General features: G+C 43.6%; 1 protein-coding gene and 1 non-coding gene across 4 annotated transcripts in view; both read left to right on the forward strand.

Annotated features, from left to right (window-relative positions):
* The first annotated feature begins 21,032 nt into the window (after positions 1-21,032).
* On the forward strand, positions 21,033-21,139 carry LOC116645337. The gene has a single exon (XR_004301939.1). It is a non-coding gene; the product is annotated as a U6 spliceosomal RNA (small nuclear RNA).
* A 2,335-nt stretch (positions 21,140-23,474) lies between these two features.
* NRG2 (neuregulin 2) overlaps positions 23,475-25,372 on the forward strand; it is a 179,279-nt gene continuing 177,381 nt past the window's right edge. For all 3 annotated transcript variants that reach the window (XM_032425479.1, XM_032425478.1, XM_032425480.1), the window contains exon 1: positions 23,475-24,360. In XM_032425479.1, the coding sequence (XP_032281370.1) occupies positions 23,670-24,360 (691 nt within the window). In that variant the 5' untranslated portion in view covers positions 23,475-23,669. The remainder of the gene's footprint in view (positions 24,361-25,372) is intronic.

Genomic DNA, 25,372 nt, shown 5'->3' on the forward strand with positions numbered 1-25,372 from the left:
TAATTGGTTATGCTGCCACCTTGTGGTACACTTTAGGATAGCAGGAGATGTCTTTTCATTAGATGAACTCCTGTACACTTTTTTTTAATTGAAGAAAGCAAGGATTGGAAAACCATTGGTGTCATTGTTCAGAATACCACCATTCCTATGTCTACATGATGAATTCTTTCCCATATTCCAAATATTAGCATTGCATTATTAAACTGTTAATATTGCAAAAGGTTAGATTCCCCTGAACATAAAACCTTAATGCACAAAAATTATACAAATAGCCAATATTTGTTGCATGCTTACATATGTGGTAGGCACAATCGTAAGTTGTTTACATGCACATCTCATTTAATACAACAACCCTGTGAATACTGTTATGCTTACTTGAAGAAATTGCGGCATAGAAAAATAAATAATTGACTCAGGCCTACATAGATAGTTAATAACAGTTGAGATTTCAAAATATGTAATAAGATTCTGCAACTCTTAAGCTTAAGTACTGTAAACATTGTTTAAATCAGGAAAATTTTAAAATAATCTAAATATTTAACAATAAGGAAATGGCCCGCAAACTCTAGCATGCAATTTGATAGAATGTTCACAGACATTTCTTTTAAAAAAGATTTTACTTATTTATTTGTGAGAGAGAGAGAGAGAGAGAGCATGTATAAGCAGGGTGGGGCAGAGGGAGAGGGAGAAGCAGACTCCCCGCTGAGCAAGGAGCCGGATGTGGGACTTGATCCCAGGACCCTGGGATCATGACCTGAGCCGAAGGCAGACGCTTAACGACTGAGCCACCCAGGTGTCCGGTTCACAGACATTTTAAGTGATATTCAGAGATTATGTAATAACAGGAGAAACTATTTATAATATGAAAAATCCAGCCAATGTTATTCATACCGTATTAGTTATAATCAATATGTGATACTCTAGCATGTTTTTTCATTTTTTAAGTTTTAAAAACTTACCTGGAAATAACTTCAAACTTACAAGAAGTAGCAAAAATAAATGTAGTACAGGAACACATGTATACCCTTCACAAAGATCCACCTATTGTTACCATTAATCCCATTTGCTTTATCATTTATTCTCTCTCTCTCACACCCCCCACACAATGTTTTTTACTGAATCATTGGAGGTAAATTATATACATTATAGTATTTTGGCCCTAAATACTTCATAATGGATTTCCGAAGAACAGGGCTTTGCTGTACAGTTGTTTACTTCATAAATTAGCATGGGTGTAATACTTTTATTCAATTTACTGCCCATATTCCAAATTTTTAAGTTGATCTAGTAATGTTCCTTGTAGGTTTTTCCCCTTCTAGTGTAGGTTCAATTTTAGGGTCAGGTAGAGTATTTAGTTGTCGTGTCTCCTAAATCTGGAAGACTTCCCAGGCTTTCTTTGTCTTTTTTTGACATTGACATTTTTGAAGTACATAATTCCTCCGCACCCCCACCTTTTTAGAAAATAGAACACCTTTTGTTTATATTGACTATTAAGGAAATTATGATTATATTGAGTTTATACACTTCTAGCAGGAATACTGTGTAGATGCTGTTCTAACCTCATGGTATTACATCTGGAGGTGCATGGTGTTCATCTGTCCCTCGTAGGGGATATTAAATTTGATCACCCAGTCAAGGTGGTGCTTGAATTCCCCACTGTATGATTATCTTTTCTTTTTGTTTCTTTCAACTACCAAGAAGTTGGGGGAAGGGCAGGTGAGATGGTTTAAGACCATGCAAATATCCTCTTCTTCATTCTTCACCAAAAATTTCCTCTAGGTTTAGCATCTTTTTTTTTTTTAAGGATTTATCCATTCACTCCAGAGAGAGAGAGAGAGAGAGCACGTGCATGAGTGAGGGGAGGGGCAGAGGGAGAGGGAGAGAAATCCCCAAGCAGACCCCCTGCTGAGCACAGAGCCCAACATGGGGCTCGATCCAGGACCCTGAGATCATGACGTGAGCCCAAATCAAGAGCTGGAGGCTCAACTGACTGAGCCACCCAGGCACCCCTAGATTTAGCATCTTCGATGGCTCTTGCTTCATCCAATCTTTGCCATGAAGGTTGCAAAATGATGATTTTTCCAATTTGCACGCTGTCCACATATACCAGTTATCCCCCACAGGGCTTCTTTATGATTTTCACGAGCCCTATGCTCTCCTTTGCCTCATGGGCCCCTTTCTCCATAAAAATTTGGTTAAATTATATTTTATGACTGTGTTCGTATAAAGATGATTATGATCCAGCCTGGATTTATTGGTACTACATTTATTTTTCTTTTGATTTCTTTTGTTTTGTTTTAAGTAGGGTCCACAGCCCAGTGTGGACCCCAACGTGGGGCTTGAACTCATGACTCTGAGATCAAGACCTGAGCTGATATCAAGAGTTGGACGCTTCACCAACTGAGCCACCCAGGTGCCCCAGTCTTCTGATTCCTTTTAAAAGAAATAAAAATTAAAACACTTTTGTGGGCCTTTAAAAAGTATCCCAGGCTTTGGGGTGCCTGGCTGGTTCAGTCCGTAGAACACGCAAGTCTTGATCTCTGGGTTTTGAGTTCAAACCCCACGATGGCCATGGAGCCAACTTAAAAAAATAAGTAACATGGGCTTTAAAAACTGTGTTAAACAGATAAGTTGGCTCTGGGCTCTGAGCATTCTGTTCTAAGTAAGAGACCTCCCTTCTCTCTCATTTATCTATTTATCATCTGTCTATTAGTGATGTAGCCTCCCAGATCGCTATTTTTAAATAGTTTCTCATTCATTACTATTTTTACTTAGTTTGGTGCTTAAATTGTCCCAGATCTGGCCAGTGGGAGCCTCCTCAAATTAGCTCCCAAGTCCTCGCAACACACTCCTATCATCTTTTCTCACTTATTTTCTGGCATAATAAGATGTTCTGGGTTCCAATTCTACCTACTTTGCCCCAGCCCTGGAATCAGCCATTTTGAAGGAGTCCAGGTTCTCTTGAGTGGGGAATGGTATTGGAAACCAAGATCTGGGCACTAGGCATGCTCACTGCTATTGGGTTGTATTGCTTCTTGGAACTTTGAACAGCCAAAGCTGGGAGATACAGGCATGTAAATATACATACACATATACAAGGGCACATACATAAACACATACATACCCATACATGTTCATATTTTAGAAATCATGAATTCACACCAATTGCCTTAATTCCAACCCATCTCCACAGGATCCTTTCTTGCCTTCCCCCATTCCATACTGCCATGTCCCTCCTACAGTGAGAAACTTGGCTCCCAAGAGTAGCAACACATTTACTCATTTGCTCAATCCTAGATTACATCTAAAATAGTTTCAGAATGCTTTGCCCATTCCAGGACAATGAACAGCCCCACTACAAAGAGTTCAGGATTTGTTTCCACTTTTTTCTCTCCACCTCCTTCAAAACTGAAGATATATTGTGTTCATAAATTCCTTGGATTAGTTCATTTTGTTTAATTTTTTCCCCATTCAGTGGGGTCATAGTAGTCATTTGAAATAAATTACGTTCATTTGTTTCATTTGGCTTTGGTTTTAGTTTTGTCTTCCCTTCTTATTGATTTGATTTTTGAATATGTAAGATATTAACATGCTTTCAAAAGTCAAAACTATACAAAAAGTTACACTCGGAGAAGGGTGACTCCCTTCTGTGTCCCTTCCATTCATTCCCCCACCCTTACTCCTTGTGGGAAACACACTTCACTGATTTCTAGTTTATCCCTCCTATGTTTCTTTTTGTAATGGTAACGTGTATTTTCTTATTGATCCTTTTTCCTTATACAAAAGGTAGCATATTATATATGCTCTTTTGCACGTTGCCTTTTTGGGAAAGATTTTGTTTGTTTGTTTGTTTGTTTATTTGAGAGCAAGGGGAGGAGCAGAGGGAGAGGGACAAGCAGGTTCCACACCCAGTGCAAAGCCCAATGCAGGGCTAGATCTCACAACCCTGAGATCAAGATCTGAGTGGAAATCAAGAGTTGGATGCTTACCTGACTGAGCCCCACAGGTGCCCCTGAATGTTGCTTTTTGCACTTAATATGTCCTGGACATCATTCCAGATCAGTTCATGGAGATTATCCTCATTCTTCTTCATAGCTGCATAGTACTCCGATGTATAGATGTACTATCGTTTTGAAATAACCTCCTTTACTTAGATATTTAGGTCATTTCCAATATTTCGAAATTACAAATAATCCTGCACTGTTCATGTGCATTTTTATGTTCTTGTTCATGGATATTTTTATATTATCAGAGTTGTACTTCAGGATAAATTTCTACAAGTGGGATGGCTATTAAAGGGGAAATTCATACATAGTTTTGCCATACTCCCCCCAGCAATCTATGAGAACATCTGTTTTCCTATATCCTTACCAACATAGTGTCTTGTCAAACTTTTAATTTTTTTGCCAATATAGTGAGAAATGATACCTCAATATGCTTAAATAATTATCTCTTTTTATCCACGAAGTTGAACATCATTTTATATGCTTAAAAACCATCTTTGTGTGTTTCTTTGTGGATTTTCTGTTCATGACTCATGCCTATTTTTCTATAGTATTTTTGGCCATCTTTGTCTCCATTTTTAGGAGGTTTTTAAGAAGTAAATTTAAAATATTAGCCCTTTATCTTGATACATATTGTGAATATTATATCCCATTTTTTCATTTGTCTTTTGACTTTGCTTATAGTGTTTTGTCATATAAAACATTTTTATGGGGGTGCCTGGGTGGCTCAGTTGATTAAACGTCTGCTTCAGCTCAGGTCATGACCTCAGCATCCTGGGATTGAGCCCGGCATCGGGCTCCCGGCTCAGCAGGAAGGCTGTTTCTCCCTCTCACTCTCCCTCTGTGCTCTCCCCACCCACCTCTCTCTCTCAAATAAATAAAATCTAAAAAAAAAAAATTGTGTTTATGTGGTCAAATTTATCGATCTTTTATTTTTCTTGCTTCTAGGTTTAAAATTACAGGCATAAAGCCTTTCCCTACACAGAAGTTAAAGAGGAATTCACCCAAATTTTCTTCTAGAACTTGTGTAGTATTTATTTATTTATTTACAGTTAAAGCTCTGATCCATTAGGGTTTATTCTTGTGCATGGTGTGAAGAATGGGTATCATTTTACTTTTTTTTTTAAATGAGTCTCATTTTTTTAAAAAAGATTTTATTATTTATTTATTTGAGAGATAGAGAGAGAGAGCGAGCACATGGAGGGAGGGGCAGAGGGAGAGGGAGAGAGAGAATCCCAAGCAGACTCCACGCTGAGCCCCAAGCCTGTCAAAGGGCTCAATCCCATGACCCCGAGATCATGATCCAAGCTGAAATCAAGAGTCAGATGCTTAACTGACTGAACCACCCAGGTGCCCCAACAAAAGGCTCTCATACTTAAAAAAAAAAAAAAAAAACAACACAACAATTAGAAGATAATTCTTTGAAATATGAACAATTGAATTTGTTTTTCTTTTCTCTTTTTCTCTATTTTCCAAGTTTTCCTTAATAAAACTTTCCCTTTTTCTGACAGAAGAGGAAAAATTTTTAAAAAGAAATATAAAGTTGTAACAAGGACATTGGCATTCTGGAGGGTCATGAATCCCATCAACATTGCTTTCGTCTTCAGAACACGGAGAGTGCCTATAGTTTGTATGGCATAGCTTAGGACTTCATTTACACTTTCTTGTCTTATTTCTATTGTGGATTTTATGAGGTCAAAAGTACTGATTAAAGTTATGGTGGCTGGGTATCTCATAAGTGTGCATATACTTGCTGGGCAAAATTTTCCAATTTTTACTTGACTGCATATGGTAAATATTTTTACACACCCTTGAACATTTCAGGGTATCTAACAGTGCCAGATAAATAGTGGTATACTTATTGGTTGATTCAGATGTTCCAACCTGGACCAGAGAAAGTGGCAGTAGGTTTAATTTTATCTCTTTTTCTCCTTTGCGTAGGCTCCAAACAATATTTGTACATATGTATATCTTACAGCCTTAATAGAAAGATTGCATATTCATTAACACACTTTCACAGATGAGAGAACATAGAGACTTAGAAAGTGGAGGACATAGTTTTTAACGTTTTTTTTTAATTTGAAAGCAGGAAAGAATGTCCAATGGAAAAAAGATAGTCTCTTCAACAAATGGTGTTGGGAAAATTGAGCAGCCACATGCAGAAGAATGAAACTGGACCATTTCTTTACCACACACAAAAATAGACTCAAAATGGATGAAGGACCTAAATGTGAGACAGGAATCCACCAAAATCCTTGAGGAGAACACAGGCAGCAACCTCTTCGACCTCAGCCACAGCAACTTCTTCCTAGAAACATCGCCAAAGGCAAGGGAAGCAAGGGCAAAATGAACTATTGGGACTTGATCAAGATAAAAAGCTTTTGCACAGCAAAGGAAACGTCGACAAAACCAGAAAACAACCAACAGAATGGGAGGAGATATTTGCAAATGACATATCAGATAAAGGGCTAGTATCCAGAATCTATAAAGCACTTATCAAACTCAACACTCAAAGAACAACTAATCCAATCAAGAAATGGGCAGAAGACATGAACAGACATTTCTGCAAAGAAGCCATCCAAATGGCCAACAGACACATGAAAAAGTGCTCAACATCACTTGTCATCAGGGAAATCCAAATCAAAACCTCAATGAGATACCACCTCACACCAGTCAGAAGGGCTAAAATTAACAAGTCAGGAAATGACAGATGTTGGCGAGGATGCAGAGAAAGGGGAACCCTCCTACACTGTTGGTGGGAATGCAAGCTGGTGCAGCCACTCTGGAAAACAGTATGGAGGTTCCTCAAAAAGTTGAAAATAGAGCTACCCTACAACCCAGCAATTGCACTACTGGGTATTTACCCCAAAGATACAAATGTAGTGATCCGAAGGGGCACTTGTACCCCAATGTTTATAGCAGCAATGTCCACAATAGCCAAACTATGGAAAGAGCCTAGATGTCCATCAACAGAAGAATGGATAAAGAAGATGTGGTATATATATACAATGGAATATTATGCAGTCATCAAAAAATGAAATCTTGCCGTTTGCGAGACGTGGATGGAACTAGAGGGTATTATGTTAAGCAAAATAAGCCAATCAGAGAAAGACAAGTATCATATGATCTCACTGATATGAGGAATTGGAGAAACAAGACAGAGGATCATAGGGGAAGGGAGGGAAAAATGAAACAAGATGAAACCAGAGAGCGAGACAAACCATAAGAGACTCATCTCAGGGGACAAACTGAGGGTTGCTGGAGTGGAGGGGGGTGGGAGGGATGGGGTGGCTGGGTGATGGACACTGGGGAGGGTAGGTACTATGGTGAGCGCTGTGAATTGTGTAAGACTGATGAATCACAGACCTGTACTCCTGAAACAAATAATACATTATATGTTACTAAAAAATTTTTTTAAAAATTTGAGCCCTATCTTGCTCAAAATGAAATTTAAAAGTTTATTTATTATACTTTTTTTTATGCAAGAGGGCATTCTATAAAAGTTTTGTATAGGTAATTTTTTAGTTAACTGTATCATAATCTCAATGTTGGTCAATTGGTGACAGAGAAGAATATGCTTGTATATGTTATATAGAAGCTCAAACACATACACACAACCCATCCCCAAGACTAACTGGACGGCAAAAACTAACTTAAATTTTATGTTTTGTTTATACTTTTTCTCCAATGCTTTTGATGCCATTTCTTCAAAGGTGATAGAATCTGTAAAAAAATTTGAGGGAAGATGACACAGAGTGTGATTTATCCAGGGACCTGCGTCCCTTTAGGAATGCCAGTTTGAAGTTGTCTTTGCCTGGTATTCTTTTCTCCTTGTCCTCCTGATAAGATCCTGTTTATCCTTTAGAAACTCTCCTCCTCATCACCTCCTTTGTGTTTCTTGAGGGAATTAATTCATCTTCTGTACTGATGCCTGGGGAATACTAACAATTGGAGTTTGATCAGACGAGGAAGAGCCGGAAAGGAGACTTAAAGTGAAATGGTATGGATAGAAACCCAGCAGGAGTTGGGGCCACAGTAGATGAAAAGGGGAGACAATTGGGCTCAGTCGGTTAAGCATCTGACTCTTGATTTCAGCTCAGGTCATGATCTTGGGGTGATGGGATCAAGCCCCATGTCAGGCTCTATGCTCAGCATGGAGTCTGCTTTAGATTCTCTCTCTCTCCCTCTGCCCCTCCCTCTGCTCTCTCTCTCTCAAATAACTAAATAAATCATTAAAAAAAAGAAAAAAAGAAAAGTGGAGACAACTGATTCAAGAAGTTTTGCTATGAATGGAGACAAGAAAAGGGGACAATGGGTGAAGGGAATATGGAGTCAAAGAAGTTTTTTTTTTTTAAATAGGTGATGTGAAGGCATGTTCGTCTACTGATGGGAATGAGTCAAAAGATGGGGAAAAATTGATGATGTAGCAGAAGAAAAAGATAATTGAGTGAGTCCTTGAAAAGACAAGAAAGGAGGGGATCCGGAACACAACCGGCAGTGTTGGCTTTTGATAGGAACAGGGAAGAGTTGTTCAAGTGTGAGAGAGCAAAGGCAGAGAATGTGAGTCCAGCTATGGAGAAGGTGGTAAGCTTGATAGTGGGAAGAGGGGGGAAGGCCTGTCAGTTTTCTTCTATCACAACATAGCTGAGTTCATCAACACAAAAGATATGCCTACCGTTACCTATACGGTGCATAAAGGAAGTGAGCTACATAGTCTCTAGATAGTCTTGCCTAAGATACCATTTCAATATCTCTTGCCTTTTTAACAAACTGCTTCTGAACTTAGGGGCTTAAAACTATTATTTCTCACCATTCTATGAATTGACTAGGTGGTTCTTCTGCGTCATGTGGCGTTGGCAGAGGTGCCGAGGATGGTGGGATATCCCAAATGGCCTCAGTCTCATGCCTGGCAGTTGGTGATGGCTACTAGCTGGAAGCTCAGATGGGGCTATCGGTCAGGGGCCCTGCTTTTCCTGCCTGTGGGCCTTTCCACACAGATGCTTAGGCTTCTTCACAGCACGATGTTCTTAAGGGAGAAGGACTTCTTACGTGTCGAACCGCTTGGTGGTTTGGAAGGCACTCAGTATTGGGGAAATTTCAGCTTTTGGGGCCACATTTTAAGATTTACCCATAAAATCTATAGCTGGGAAGCCATATCCGTATTTTGTCTTGCTAATTAAAACTGTCTGATAGTAAGTCTTTTTTTAAAAAAAGATTTATTTATTTTTTTTTTTATTTTTTTTTTTCTAAAGATTTTATTTATTTATTTGAGAGAGAGAATGAGATAGAGAGAGAGAGCATGAGAAGGGGGAGGGTCGGAGGGAGAAGCAGACTCCCCGCCGAGCAGGGAGCCCGATGCGGAACTCGATCCCAGGACTCCAGGATCATGACCTGAGCCGAAGGCAGTGGCTTAACCAACTGAGCCACCCAGGCGCCCCAGATTTATTTATTTTAGAGAGAGTGAGGGAGAGAGTAAGGGGAGGGGCAGAGGGAGAGCCTCTCCAAGCAGACGCCCCACTGAGCATGGAGCGCAGGGCTGGATCCCACTACCCGTGAAGAGTTGGACGCTTAACGGACTGAGCCACCCAGGCGCCCCACGAATTCTTTAAAAAAAAAGCTATGATTTTTCTTAGACCCAGAAAATAAGCAAAGCTTCATTCCTCCTTTGGTGACTTGCATTTTTTTTTCCAGGTAGAAAACTGCCACCTGTCACCAAGATTCCTCATATTTTTCTGTGCACGTGGCAGATTTATCCTGAATGCAAAATTTTAAAGTCCCATTTTTTCCCACACTAGTTACAGCATTTTTTTGGATGACTTGTCATATACAAAAAATAAGGGGAGCATTAAAAGAATGACTGCGCACAGAGGGAATGAAAAGCTCTTGCTTCTGTCTCCATGGATAGAAACACAGTCAATGTGAAATTAGACTCAAAGCTTTGTGTTCCTGAGAGAATGGTGAAAAGGAAAGGTGAAAAAGTTGTATGTTCATGAGTAAGAAACAGTGGAGTCGGGAAAATATGAACGAGAGCTAACTGATAGATATAAGAAAATGTAGCTTCTGGGAAGGGCCACTTGGCCCCTATAGTTTTCCATTTCAAAAAAACCCCTGAATTGTAAGCATTATAATTCATTTTAAAGGGCATTCTGTTTTCCCCTGGATGTATATCACAAAACTGCAAACTAAAAAATACCTGAAACTGAATGTAAAGTTCCACTGAAAACATGTCATTTTGGTGAGGAAGTGATTGGTAGGAGAGATAGTCGATGTGGTACTGTGGACGTTGAATCATACCCTGTACCATGACGTTTACTAGACATTATGGTTCCGACTTGGAAAACTTTCTCTCTGCCACAGTTTCTGTAATGTATAGCACTTCCTCTACTTTTGCCTGCAAAATCCCCTTTCCAGACCATATGAATCTCTTTCACATCTGAGGTGCCCTGAAGGGCATGTCCAATGAAACTTTCTACAATGAAGGAAATCTTTATTTTCACTGTTTAAAATAGTAATCTCTAGTCATATATGGTGATTGAGCACTTGAAATGTGGCGAGTGGAAATGAGGAATAGAATTTAACATTTTATTTAGTTTTAATTGCTTATAGTTAATTTTTAAAGAGCCACATGTGGGGAGTGGCTACCATATTGGACAGGAAAGCCTGGCGTCTCACTTGTCGCTCACAAAATTCTGCTCACCTCCTTTTCCTTAGAATCTGAAAAAACTGAGCTGCAATATCATAATTCAGTAACGGACATTGCCCTATCATAGTTTTTATTTGTAGTAGTCTGATTAATGTTTCTATCCCTCATTGGATCACAAGCTCTTTGGGGCAAAGGCTAAGTTTGTTTTTTCTCACTTTTAAGTTATGCTCAGCACCTAGTCCAGTTGCTGGAACATAAGAGATATTCAATAAATGAATTAGTACATGAATGAATTTAAAAGTATCCATATACCTTTGGTATAAATGATGCCTCCACTATCTACTGTGTGTGTGCATGTATGTGTGTGTGTGTGAGAGAGAGAGACAGAGACAGAGACAGAGAGGTTTCTTTTTTTTTTTTTTTAAAGATTTTATTTATTTATTTGACAGAGAGGGAGAGAGAGCAGGAACACAAGCAGGGGGAGTGGGAGAGGGAGAAGCAGGCTTCCCGCGGAGCAGGGAGCCTGATGTGGGGCTCGATCCCAGGATGCTGGGATCATGACCTGAGCCAAAGGCAGACGCTTAACGACTGAGCCACCCAGACGCCCCGAGACAGAGAGGTTTCTAGAGAAGGATCTAAAGCTGTGGACAGGAGACCAAGGCCAGGTTATTACAGAGTTAGATTTGGCTACAAGGGTACTTTGGAATCAGAAAATTGGCTTTATTAATAACAAGACTCTTCTTAAGCATTCACTATATGCCAGACAATATCCAAGTACTTTACATGAAGTACCTTATGTAATCCTCATAAGATGACCCTGAGGAATAAGTACTATTATTATCCCCATTTACAGATGGCACATCGGAAAAGAGGAGTCACTTAACCAAGGTAAGCAGCAGAGCAGCATTCAAATCCAAGCCATTTGACTTCAGAGCCTACCTTCTTAGCCACAGTGCTGTATTGCTTTCTGTTTGATTGTGTCCATATGGTGACAGAAGCTTAGTGACCTCAAATGTCTGCATCGAGCTTTTGTCTAAATTTAAGCCTCCGTAAGCCAGTGTCTCCTGGAGGTTTAGGCCTCTTTCCAGTGGTGCAGGTGGAAGGAGGTGGGGGTAGTAGAACCGAGAATAAGAGGATATGAAAATCTGCCCAGGATTTCTTTTCTAAGCAATCAAACAAATATTTTTACTTTTAGGGTTTTTTGCCTCTACATAATCAAGGGGAGATAGACCCTTTTCTTTAATAAAAACAAAACACAAAATAATCAACCCCCACCCCTCCAAATCTCCGTTCTAGTAAGAAAGATCAACGAAAGCTTGAAACCTCAGAGTTACTACAGCCTGATTGTAAATTCTAGTTTTATTTAGCTTTCCCTCCACCCGTCCCCTCAACTCTATCACATACTTAGTGCTCCATACATCGTCCATAGTTGATACTCCTATTTAGTTGTTTAATTTTTTCGTGTAAGGATATCTCCTCTTCCCGTGCTAATTATACTCTGCGTGCCCCCCCAACCATTTCCACATACCACCCCGCCCTCCACCAGATTCACTCTCCCCCCTGCCCAGCCCTGCTCTGAACCCTGGAGCACCAACCTCTGTGGGATATCAACTCTGGCTTCCCGTGGGCTCAGCAGAAGCTTGGCATAGGGTAGGAAGAAGAGGAAGAAAGAGATGGGGGATTTCTTCTCCCCGCTTTCCCCCTACTTTGGTACCAGGTTCTTGTCTGCCAACAACACCTCCCACATTGGTCCAGCCCTCCCTGGGATCCTGTAACCCCTTCCTCACCTAGCCCCTGCATGTCTAGGGAAGGTTTTACCAAACTCTTGCCCATCCCTGGGTGCCTCGACCTACCTGTTGTTTCTCTTAACTCTGCCCACATCCTTGTAAATAGTCCCCTTAGTAAATTATTTTCAGTAAACTGTTTCAAGTAGAATATTATTTCCTGGTTGGGATCCTGCTTGATCTATTTCCCCCTTGGCAGTCTTTCAAATTTCTTAAAGGCATGGAGGAAGCCTGGACTTCCAAATAGGTGTAAGATTAAATAGGCTTCAGGTAGACTGTCCCACAGATTGGATCATGAGATTTTATCACTCTGTTTCCAACCCCATTCAGGGGAGAGAGAGACTCTGAATATGACAAACAGGTGTATCCTATTATAGGTATCAGAGATAGCTCATCTGCCTTTTTGACAGCCTGAAAGAGGGAAGGAAAAAAGAATATAGTTTTCCATCTTTCCCTTTCCACACGCCTACTACCTTTTTACTTTCTGGCTTGCATTTCTCAAATATGTTCTTTTGCTGTTGTTGTTCTGTTTTGATTACGGCTTGAGCTTTATGTTAAAATGAAGATTTCTGCTACCCAAATCTATAAGCTAATCTGGTTCTCTACTCTGACACTGTATCTACATTCCTGTCTTCATTCTGGTTATAATAGAAGGATCACTTTTCCTGTCAAAGAACAGCCCTCTTTCTGTGCTCTTACACGCATCTTCTCTTGTCTTCTGAAGGAACTCCCTCTTCAGTTATGCCCTTTTTCCCACAGCAATTTCTTCCTTCTTATTGGAACATTCCCATCAGTGTACGAGCATCCTCTAGCATCTCCTGTTTTGGTAAAAATATTCCCTTGACTCCACATCCCCCTCCAACTAGTGCTTCATTTCTCTGCTTGTCTGCCCAGCAAAACTTTTTGAAAAAGTTGTTTTTACTGGCTGTCACCACTTCCTTACCTTTCATTGACTCCATCCTGGCTTCCTTTCAGGAAGCCATCACTCCACTGAAAAAACTTTAGTCAAGGTCACAAGTGAACTCCATGTTGGTGAATTCTATTGCTCTTTCTCATCCTTAGCTTCTGATAAACATTGGACACAGTTGACCAGTCTGTCTTTAAAATACTTTCTTCTCTTGGCTTCCATGGCACCATTCTCCCAGTCTCCTTTCCTGACTCCTCCTCTTCTATTCAATCTCTAAATGTTGGGTTGCTCCAGGGCTAAGTTTTATACTTGCGCCACCCACATGTGGCTAGTGTGAAATAAGATTTGCTGTAAACATAACATGCACTCTGAATTTCAAAGACTTAATGTGAAAAAAAAGTACATAAAACCTCTCATTAAAATTTATTATATGAGTATCTATTGAAATAATATTTTGCATATATTTGGGGGGTTTTTTTTGAGAGAGAGAGAGAGAGCAAGGGGAGGGGCAGGGTGAGAGAGAGAGAGAGAGAGAATATCAAGCATGCTCCATGCCGAACACAGAGCCCCATGAGGGGCTCAATCCCATGACCCCAAGGTCATGACCTGAGCCGAAATCAAAAGTCAGATGCCCAACTGACATAGCCACCCAGGCACCCCTGGATATATTGGGCTATTAAAATTCATGTCATCTGTCTCTTTTTACTTTTTAAATAGGGCTATAAGAAAATCCAAAATTACACAGTGTCTGACATACATTTATATTGGACAGTAGTTCGAGATCATTTTCCCTACCAGGTTTCTCATCTCATCGTTATCCAATTCCATAGCTTTACGTAACATCTGTATGTTGACGCCCCAATTCAGACCTTTAACTCTGACCTCTCATTTGAAGTCCAGACTTACCTGTGCAGCTGGTACTTGAACTTCCATCTGAACGTCTAACAGGTATCTGAGATGTTAGCATGTCAAAACTGGAATTTTCTATTTCCTCCAGCCCCATTATGTTGCTTGCTAAGTTTCCCATCCCGATCTGTCCAGTTACTCAAGCCAAAATTTGAGTCATCCTCAGTCACTTTATTTTCTGTACTCACTTCTATACTCACTCACTTCACCCAATCTTCTAGCAAGTTTTGTTGGTTCTACCTTCAAATTACATTTTGAATTCCACCCATTTTTCAGCTCCTCTGCCACTACCCCATTCTAAGCCACTGTCACCTCCTACCCACAGTACTGTAACAGCTTCTTTACTGCTCTCTTTGCTTCCACTCTTTCAACCATTACAGTCTCTGCCCCATATCTGAGAGTGATCTCTTTTATACATACACCAGACCATGTCATTCCCATTACTTATGCCCCCCCCAAGTGACTTCCCATTGTACTTAGAATAAAATCCAAACCTATCCTAGTGTACAAGGCTCAGCCCAAGTCTGATCCCTACCAATCTCCCTAACCTCGTTCCACGCCACGCTTTCCCCTTGCTGTAGCAATTTCCCGCCTCTCTGACCTTCCTTCCATACTTTGGTCATGTTACCTCAGGCCCTTTGTATGGTGTTCTTCCCTCTGCCTCAAACGCTCTGCTCCCAGAGTCTCATATGGCAACTCCTCTTCCTCCTTCCAAATCCCAGCTCAAATACTGCTTCCTTAGAGAGACCATCCCTGCAAGTGGCAGTCTGTCCAAGTCACTTCCAATCTAGTCGTACTCACAAACTCTCTCTTCCTCTTTTCTTTCTCTTCCTAAAATGTTTGATGTCATTGTTTCCTTTTTAGCATCTATCCCTCTTTAAGAGTCTAAGCACTTCAAGACCGGGGATCTCGGTGTTAATCAAATGGATTTTTTAAAAGAAAGAATGAATGAAACCTTTTTGGGAATAAGGAACTTCATTTTGGAATGAATAACGTAGAATGTTTTAGAAACTAAGGCACAACTTAAGGAGATGATGCATTAGGCTTTAATAGATATTAACCCCTTAGTGGAGTTGAGCTTGTCATGTTCAGCAAACATTGAGGGCCTAGCATTTGCATGGCAAACTCTTTCTGCCCTCAGAATTGGGAGAGCTGAAAGCATGGTGGGTCACTGAGCCTGAGAGGCAAAGAAGAGGGTGACATTATAGGAGAAAAGTGTGTGTGTTGGCAGGGGCAGGGAAAGGTCAAGGGCAAGTGCTAGCTCCTGACTTTAATTTTGCCTAGATTTTAGCTCCAGCTAAAAGGAACCATGACAATTATTTCTTTAACATCTAGGTCAGTATGCATAGTAGGTTTTCAACAAATGCTTTCTGGTAGAATGAATAAATGAGCTTATGAATTGGAAAGAAAATTCAGGAGAGAAAAAGTCTTAACATTCCTGACCTGGGAATTATGAGGTAGAGACAAGGTTGAATTGGGCACTCTAAGGTACACTAGCCTGAGGATTTGGGAATAAGAGAATACTTTCTTCTTCTCGTCCCACTTCACGCCCCCAGAGTTGAATCAACCTCAGAGTTCCTGTTGACCTCAGGAGAGGGTTCCAAATACACAAATCAGGAAAACAGAGGGAGGCAAATCTCTGAATGCTAACCAGTAAGAACATCTAGCCTGAGGACATCTCATTTCCCCCCCAATCCCAATTAGATATGCTCAGACATGTAAAAGAAAACCACTGAGGGGGTGAAGTGCGAACGTATTATCCAATCGTGAGAATACAAAACCGATAGTCTGTGTCCAGATGATACCTCTGCTGTGGTCTATTTTAAGGAGCTTCTGGATTTGAATCTAAAAGTGATCTCTGGAAAAGAGATAATAATTTGGGCTCACATAGCACTTTTCATGTAAAGGTCTCCAAGCACTTTACAAAGAAATAATTATTATTATCCCAGATGGAAGAATGCAGACAGAGGGGTTGCTGCCCTTTTCAGCAAATGGGACAGTGGAAACCCTTGGACTCCAGACATAGCCCTAGGTTAGAAATGACTGAATCATGCCCTCTCTTCATTAGCAGCTGGGTCTATCAATGATGTGACTTCTTATAAATGCATACATGCATGCATATATACATACATATGTAAAGTACAACATCAGGCTCTACTCTTAAGAATTTTAGCTTGTATTCAAAACATCTGAAAATGGGGAGTTTTAAAACTGCTGAGTTCGGGGTTAAGTCTAGCTACTTAAAATAAGAAAAATGGTCAGTCTAGGCGGACTAATAATAGCTAACATGAGCCAGGCATTATTTTAAGTAGGCTACATATATTATTATATTTAAGACTCACTATAGTTGTAATGAGGTAGAACCTATGATCACTCTACCCGTTTTACAGTGGAGGCAACTGAGACACAGAGAAGTAAAGTAACTGGGCCAAAATGTCAGTCAAGCAAGTGGCAGAGCTGGAATTCAGACGTAGACAATGTGAGCCCATCGCCCACATGGTTGGCCAGGGACTCTGTGCTGGATACTGTAAAGCGTGTTGCATGAATTGTCTCACTGAATCCTCACAAAACCCCTAAGAGGTAGATACACCGTTGCCCCAGTATCGCTGGGGGGAGGAATCCAAGGCTCAGAAGGGTGAAGCGAACTGCTCGAGCTCCCGTTCTAGAAAGGGCGGAGCCAGGATTTTGAACCGTGGACAGAGCAGCACCAAGCAAGGAGTTGGGCTGTTAGAGCTGTTCCTGCCGCTAAGGAGGCTGTGTGACCTTGAGCAAATCAAATCATCTCTATGGCCTCTGTCTACCTCTTGAAAGGAGGACTTCAGACGACATTGATGCCAAAGTCCTTCCCAGTGCTAATATTCTCAGAGGCTCAGTATCTGTTTTCTATTTAGTCCCTTGTTTGAAAATCCTTGGAGGAAAAGAAATTAACCACACAGAACCTGAGAGTGACTCTGGAAGCCAAATTTAGAAAACAGATCTCAAAAGGAGAAAAAAAGAAGTTTACAAAAATGTCTTTATTTAGAAAACGAGACTGTCCTGTCGTGTTGGGCTTTGATGGGTGAGACTCGATGACCACATACAGGCCGTACACATCTCCTTGACGAGCCAGTTCTCCTGGTCATAGCGACTCATGTAACCGGGTCCAGTGGCCATTTCTGGCCAATGAATCGACTAAAGCTGGAAGAAGCCCATCTTATGTAGGAGGAATCTGGAAGAAGAAGCCAAGCTTTTCATGTGGGTGTTCTATCTTGAATTCAGAATGTCTATACCATTCTGTCTACTTCTGTTTTTATTCTCAGTGATTATTATATAGTGACACAGCCTACTGCTACCATGAACCAGTTTTTTTCACAACCTGGTGGGGAGCCATGCTGTAGTCAACAGGTCTGTCTTTCCATTTCCCCGTGTTATTCTGTTCAAAAGTGTGAGCTTGATCCAAAGGAAACACATTTATTATCTTAAAGACATATCTATACTCCCATGTTCATTGCAGTGTTGTTCACAATAGCTATGGTATAGAAACAACCCAAGTGTCCATCAAAGAATGAATAGATAAAGATGGGATATATCTCTCTCTACAAAATCATTATTCAGCCTTAAAAAAGAAGAAAATGCTTCCATTTGCAACACCATGGGTGAACCTGGAGGGCATTACGCTAGGTAAAATGAGCCAAAGACAAATACTGCATGGTGTCCTTTACGTGTGGAGTCTTAAAACAAAACAAAACAAATCAAGACAAAATAAAACAATGAAATAAAATGAAATGCAAATCAGACTCATAGAAACAGAATAGAATGGTGGTTGCCAGGGGCTGGGGAGTGGGGGAAGGGGGAGAGATTGGTAAACGGGTACAGACTTTCAGTTATAAAATGAATAAGCTCTTAGGATCTAATGTATACATGGCGACTATAGTTGATTACACTGTATTGTATAATTAAAATCTGTTAATAGAATAGAATTTAAATGTTCTTACCAAAAAAAGTAAATATGTGAGGTGATGGATATGTCAATTAACTCGATTATAGGAATTCTTTTACAGTGTATATGTGTATCCAATTACTGCCTTGTACACTTTATTATTTTTTTTATTTTATTTATTTAACACAGAGAGAGATAGCGAGAGCAGGAACACCAGCAGGGAGAGAGGGAGAGGGAGAAGCAGGCTTCCCGCCAAGCAGGGAGCCCGACGCGGGACTCGATCCCAGGACCCTGGGATCACGACCTGAGCTGAAGGCAGACACTTAACGACTGAGCCACCCAGGCGCCCCTGCCTTGTACACTTTAAATATCTTACAGTTTTGTCAATTATACCTCCATAAAGCTGAAAAAATAAAAAGAAATAAAAAAGAAAAGAAATAAAACAAACCAAAAAACCTCCCGAAAGTATGAGCTTGAGTTTGTGATAAACCTTGGCCCTATCCACTGCTTTGTGATCTTGGGAAAGTCACTTAAATTCTCTCAGTGTCTCAATTTTCCTCATCTTTTTGTAAAGTGATGCCTACACCCCTTGCTCTCCAGTGGTATAAATTTCAAATAGTCTGCCCCTGGCAGAAGAGGTTGGGAGAGATTAGAGACCTCTCAGGTGACCATGCGGTGAGGCGGAGGGCTGGCGCGGTGGTGTACGCAAAGCAGGTGTTTTGGCCATGGACAAGCCTGCATGGCAATCCCAACTCTGCCTGTCATTTGGGCAAATTATTAAATCTCTAGAAGTCTCTTCAATCTGTAAAATGCAACGTTGTTGAGGTACGGATAAACATAAGCTCCTGACAGACAATAGGCCATTAATAAATGGTGACTGTTATTATTTTTATTATCAATTACTGAATTATGATGAATAGTTAGCAGGTTCAGAATATCAAGATTTATTTTCTAAAACATGCGTACTCATGGGCGCCTGGGTGGCTCAGTTGGTTGGGCGACTGCCTTCAGCTCAGGTCATGATCCTGGAGTCCCGGGATCGAGTCCCGCATCGGGCTCCCTGCTCGGCAGGGAGTCTGCTTCTCCCTCTGACCCTCCCCCCTCTCATGTGCTCTCTCTCATTCTTTCTCTCTCAAATAAATAAATAAAATCTTTAAAAAAAAACAAAACAAAACAAAAAAAACATGCGTACTCATTCACTTTGATCCCCAGGAAAGAGCCAATACAGAATTGGGCTGTCCTTCTAGGAAGCTGAATCCCGTGTTTTTCTAAAATGCTTGGGGCTAATTCTGGAAGCTTATCCTCATACACATCACACCTTGAGAAAACCTGGACAGGTACTTCTCTTCCCCTTAGAAGCCTCTGCCTAAGTCCCCACTTCTTTGACCACAGGAATTCTGGTAGTCTGTTGGGATCTCAAAACTTACCTTGCGTTCTAAAGAGGGTAAAATTATAATGCACTAATTCCCAATGCTTTTTAGCATGAGAATCTCATTTTAAGGCAAAAATAATTTCAGGGAATCCCATAAAATAACAGTTCTATTTTAAGCAGCTTTTGATTGAGAACATACGTGAAAAAATTTAGCAATGGTGAAAAGTTAGAGGATCCTCTCAAACATTTTTTTCAAGTAGGTAGTATGAACCTGATAGAAAGTAGGTAGTATGAGCCTGATAGAAAATTCACAAGGTACCGGGGGGAATAGTACTTGCACTCTACTCCTGTCACTCAGTGTCCTTCCCAGAGCCAATTGTTTTTTCGATTTCTGCTGTGTCTTTCAAAGGTAATCTATATTTTACAAATACTTTCATATTTATCCTCTAAAAAAAGTCAAAATGATAGCACATCTTTCCACTGTTCTTCATACTTAACAATGTCTTGTTATACTTTAAATGGGAAATGTGAAAAAAAAACGAGAAGAATGTGTATTTTTATTCCTCACAGTGGCATCTACTATTGAAAAGTTAGATTGTCTTTATCAATATACAGAAAGTCCAAGAGTACATCAACTACACACCACCTAGGGATTCTCAGCTCTGAGATTGGGAACCACCGGTATAAGTAAGTTATCAATGATATTCAACATTAATTTTGGCCCCTACTCTGTATCAGGCATTGTTCTAAGCACTTTACACTTGTTATCTCACATAATCCTTCAAATCCTTCTCGTCTCAGCTTAAATGTTATCTCCTTAGAGAAGCTCTCTATGATCCAACTATACCTGCCCTTTCCCCTTTCCATTATTCCCTAGCATTTAATCCTGTTTATTTCCTTCAGGAGATGAATCATTCCATGTAATTAGTTACCTATTTGTGTGCTTGTTTACTGTTGTCTTCCCAACAGTACGTGTCTTACGAGCAGGGACAGAATCAGTTCGGCTCCCTGAAGTATACCCAGCGGCCAGTACCGTGTCTCAGTGCTCGGCACAGACGAGCCATTCATTGGGTATTTATTAAGTATATCATGAGCAAAAACCAACTTTATGGGGTAGACCCTATTATTATCTCTGTTATACAAATGAGGAAACCAAGGCCTAGGGAGAAAAACAGGCTCATTCCAAAGGTGGTAAATTACAAAATTGGTTTGAAACCCAGCTCTGCGGGTGCCTGGGTGGCTCAGTCGTTAAGCATCTGCCTTCGACTCAGGTCATGATCCCAGGGTCCTGGGATCGAGCCCCACATCAGGTTCCCTGCTCAGTGGGAAGCCTGCTTCTCCCTCTCCCACTCCCCCTGCTTGTGTTCCCTCTCTCACTGTGTCTCTCTCTGTCAAATAAATAAATAAAATCTTAAAAAAAAAAAAAGAAACCCAGCTCTGCTTGACCCCAGAGCACAAGCTCTTTACCACTACTCTGTTGTCAGAAATGGAAGACTGGTGCTCGCTTCGGCAGCACGTATACTAAAATTAGAACGATACAGAGAAGATTAGCATGGCCCCTGTGCAAGGATGACATGCAAATTCGTGAAGCGTTCCATATTTTTGCCCCACATAGGGTTCCCTGCTCAGCAGGAAGCCTGCTTCTCCCCCGCCCCCCACCTCTGCTTGTGTTCTCTCTGCCACTCTGTCTCTCTCTGTCAAATAAATAAATAAAATCTTTAAAAAAAAAAAAGAAATGGAAGACTGAGTACAGTCCTGGCCATGTGTGATCTTGAATAAGTCCCTTTTCTTCCCTAGGACTGTTTTCTCCATGGGAAAATGGGAGGGTGAAGTTAGCAATATTCCTCATAGTGGTGTTCTGTGATGTAGGAGATCGTGATCTATGAAAACGTAAAGGGGGACATTGAAGGGGCCAACAAGGCTGGCCTGATGCCTTTAAGAGAGATGACTTTCGATTCTTTTCTTCCTTCCCTCCTTTCCTCATGGAAGATTTGCTGCTCTTTATTGATATGCCAGGCACTGTGTCAGACATCCCTTTGGATAGGGCTCCAAAGACCGATAGGACATAGTCCCTGCCGTTAAGGTGCCTGGTCCGATGGGTCTAACGCAGACCCACTAACAGCTGCTTTTAGTATAGGTCAGTGCCGTAATAGGAATATGTACGAGGCATGTGGTTACACGGAAAAGGAAGGGATTGATTCCATCATGTTATATGTATGGTGCTCGGGATGGAGGTGGATGTAAGGAAGGGAGGGATGAGGTATAATGCTGAGCTGGGCCTTGGGGAAAGAAGAGCCTTCCAGATGGACAAAGCTGAGGTGAGGCTTCTGGACACCAGAGACGTTGTAGGCAGAAGCACAGCAAGAGACGACACATTGTGCTGGATTCCTAGGGTAGGGGGCTGGCTCCCACAGTACAGGGCTGGTTAGGTAGAGGGAGCCCAGGAGGAGTCAGGCTGAAGAGTTTGGACTTGACTCCTGAGAGCAGTGGCATGGCCAACTGATATTTACATTTTATTTTTCGAAGGATGACTCTGACAGGGGTAGGACTAGAGGAGGCTGATGAGGCAAACAGTGGGGAAACTAGTTAGGAGGCTTTGCAGTAGTCCAGGTGAGAGATGATGAGCACTTGGACCTAAGGCAGGGTTCCTTCACAGCAGGGTTGGAGAGGAGCTGGATACATTGGAGATTTTTTTTAAAGGTAGCGCAGAAGGACTTGGTGATTGACTGGATGAGGGAGAATAAGAAGAGACTAAGGGACTTACTGGAATGGATCAGGAGGCCAAGTATAAAATGCTGCCATTAACAATTATAGGGAATTTGGAGCGGGGTGGGAGAAATAATGCTGTTGGCTTTGGATATGTTAAGTTTGAGGTGGCTCTTAGACAGCCAGCAGGAGAGGTCTAGCTGTGTCCTTCCTTTCCAGAATAGCAGTCCAAGCCTGAGCCAGACATCCCTGGGCCCATTTCCTGCGAGGCCCAGGCAGGGATAAAATTCTCCAAGACCTGAGTGGAATTCCTGAGTTCCACATCCTTCAAGGATATAAGCTGGTAATTGAAAACTCCCTAGATCCTTATCGATAGGAGGCGAACGGATCGTGGATTTGCTTTTTAAACTCAGACGTTGGCTCCAGTGGATCAAACTCTCCTGTCCCTTGCAAGGACCAGACTTTTAAAAGAGAAACCATTTCCTATGGAGCAGCCTCTGGCCCTGACAGGCTCTGGATCTCGAGTTGGCTCCCAAGAAGCCCCCACTTCCCTTAGGGAACAGCTTTTTTAAAGGAAGATGAGGTCGTACAGCGTGTAGCCTGGTCCAGCCTGGCCGCTGCAGAAAGCCCAGAGTCTTGGGGACTGGACCCTCTCCCAGCCACCACCCTTAGTTAGGTGTCCTCAATGCCGAGACAAGACTGCACGTAGCCCTAACTCTTTGCAAAATGACGGGACCGGAACCCTTCCCCACCTCAACTCGAATCCCTAGAGCTCACTAGGCGGTGGCAGGGCCGAACACGTGGGCTCCATTAGGGGCCGGCCTCTAGGGTCCTCCGGGGGAAGGGGACAACCTAGGAGGCGGAAGGCTGGCCCGCCACACCGAGCGTGGTACTCTCCCTGGCGGCTCCAGCCCACGGCCGAAGGCAGGGGCACGCCCTGTGACCCACTCCCACGTTCATAGGACGGTGCCAGAATGCCTTTTCTCTACTCCGCCCTCTCCTCCCGCACCGTCCCACCGTCCTGCCCATAAATCGGACGAGCAAAGGTAGCACGATTCCTCCCGCGCCCCTGCGGGCCGCGAAACCGGGCGCTAAAGCAGTGCAGTCCCGAGCTTCCCCTGCAGAAGCCGCGCTCCTCGCTCGGTCCTGGGGTTGAGGGGGCGCGAGAGAGCAAGTGGGCGGGCGTCCTCTTCTCCGCATCCTCCTCCAGGTCCCGGCGCGCAGGGTGGGAGCGCCGCGCCGCTCCGCGCTGCGCATCGCGGCCCGCTTGCCGCCTGCCCCCTGCCCTCGCTGGGCCGCCTCCCCCGGCTGCCGGTGGAGGGCTCCGAGGCGCTAACGTTACGCTGTTTCCGGTTTTCTAGCGGGCTCTGTTTCCCCTCCCAAGGCGGCGGCGGCGGAGCGGCGGAGCCCCCCAAATGGCCTGGCCAGATGCGGCAGGTTTGCTGCTCAGCGCTGCCGCCGCCGCCACTGGAGAAGGCTCGGTGCAGCAGCTACAGCGACAGCAGCAGCAGCGGCGGCAGCAGCGAGAGGAGCAGCAGCGGCAGCAGCGGCAGCAGGAGCAGCAGCGGCAGCAGCGGCGGCAGCATCTCCCGTCCCGCTGCGCCCCCAGAGCCGCGGCCGCCGCAACAGCCGCAGCCCCGCAGCCCCGCAGCCCGGAGAGCCGCCGCCCGCTCTCGAGCCGCAGCCGCCGGCGGCATGAGGCGCGACCCGGCCCCCGGCTTCTCCATGCTGCTCTTCGGTGTGTCGCTCGCCTGCTACTCGCCTAGCCTCAAGTCGGTGCAGGACCAGGCGTACAAGGCACCGGTGGTGGTGGAGGGCAAGGTACAGGGGCTGGCCCCGGCCGGCGGCTCCGGCTCCAACAGCACCCGCGAGCCGCCCGCCTCGGGTCGGGTGGCGCTGGTGAAGGTGCTGGACAAGTGGCCGCTCCGGAGCGGGGGGCTGCAGCGCGAGCAGGTGATCAGCGTGGGCTCCTGCGCGCCGCTCGAAAGGAACCAGCGCTACATCTTTTTCCTGGAGCCCACGGAGCAGCCCTTAGTCTTTAAGACGGCCTTTGCCCCCATCGACACCAACGGCAAAAACCTCAAGAAAGAGGTGGGCAAGATCCTGTGCACTGACTGCGGTGAGTCGCCCCCTCCCTCTGCTAGAGAAAGGGGGGAGGGGCGAGGTGGTGGAGAATGGGGGTGGGGCGGAGAGGTGCTGCAGGTGCCCAGGCCTGGCAGCGCCCGGCTGCGGGGGAGGGGGGGAGGGGGCTGGGGGGTGGGGCCGCCCCTGGGCAGGGCACCTGGCACGGGTGGGTGAGGGGGTTGGGGTTGGGGAGAAGGAGGATCAGGCTCAAAGTGTGCCAGGGGTGGGGGGCGGGGGAAGGCGCTGGCCTGTGCCAGCAGCGATCTGCGGCTGATGTATGGCATGTGGAGCTGGAAAGCTGCCATCATAGCCCAGGAGCGGCAGGAAAAACGGAGAAGTCCGGGTGGTGCTGGCCCGAGGCTCGGTGAGTCAGGAGGGACACTCGGAGGCCTTGCGCGCTCTGCTCCGAGGGGCCTGCCTCGCGCAGGCTGGCCGGGGTCTGCAGGGGCAGCTGGGCACACTCCCAGGTGGTGAAGGCCTCCGCTGACAAGTTCGCCCAGGGAATGATGGCCCCCCGCCCCCTCCTTCCTCTCCTGGGCTCCGGGTTCTGCTCATCCACACCGCTGGCGCAGGCAGAGTTGGACTTTTTTCTGCTACTGTTTTCTGTCCTCCATGTGGCGCGGGGTGTTTTCTCCATCGTGATTGCCTGTCTCTGCTAAGCGGCTTAGCCCAGCCTTCTCTTACCCTCCAGGAACCGGGGAGCAGACCAGACACCTCCTTTGGCCGTCTCTGGGAGAATTGACTAGGTCTGTTGGTTGTGATGACAATGAAATAGAGTAACTTCCTTCTGCTGAATGCCGTTTAAGTTCAGGCTCTGACATCTTACTGGCAGGATGTGTTGACTGCATCTCTGCTCTTCATGATGTTGGGCGCTGCACAGGAATGCAGGTGATCAACACTGAAGTCTGTCGATCTCTGTAGCAGGGAGTGGAGGTCTCCCACGGCCGGAGTAAAAGAAATATCAGTCTGAGAGCTTTTGTTTCTCCTCCCTGAACCCAGAACTTACT

Source organism: Phoca vitulina, unplaced genomic scaffold (assembly GCF_004348235.1).
Source record: "Phoca vitulina isolate PV1807 unplaced genomic scaffold, GSC_HSeal_1.0 scaffold32, whole genome shotgun sequence".
In the NCBI taxonomy this organism is placed as follows: domain Eukaryota; kingdom Metazoa; phylum Chordata; class Mammalia; order Carnivora; family Phocidae; genus Phoca; species Phoca vitulina.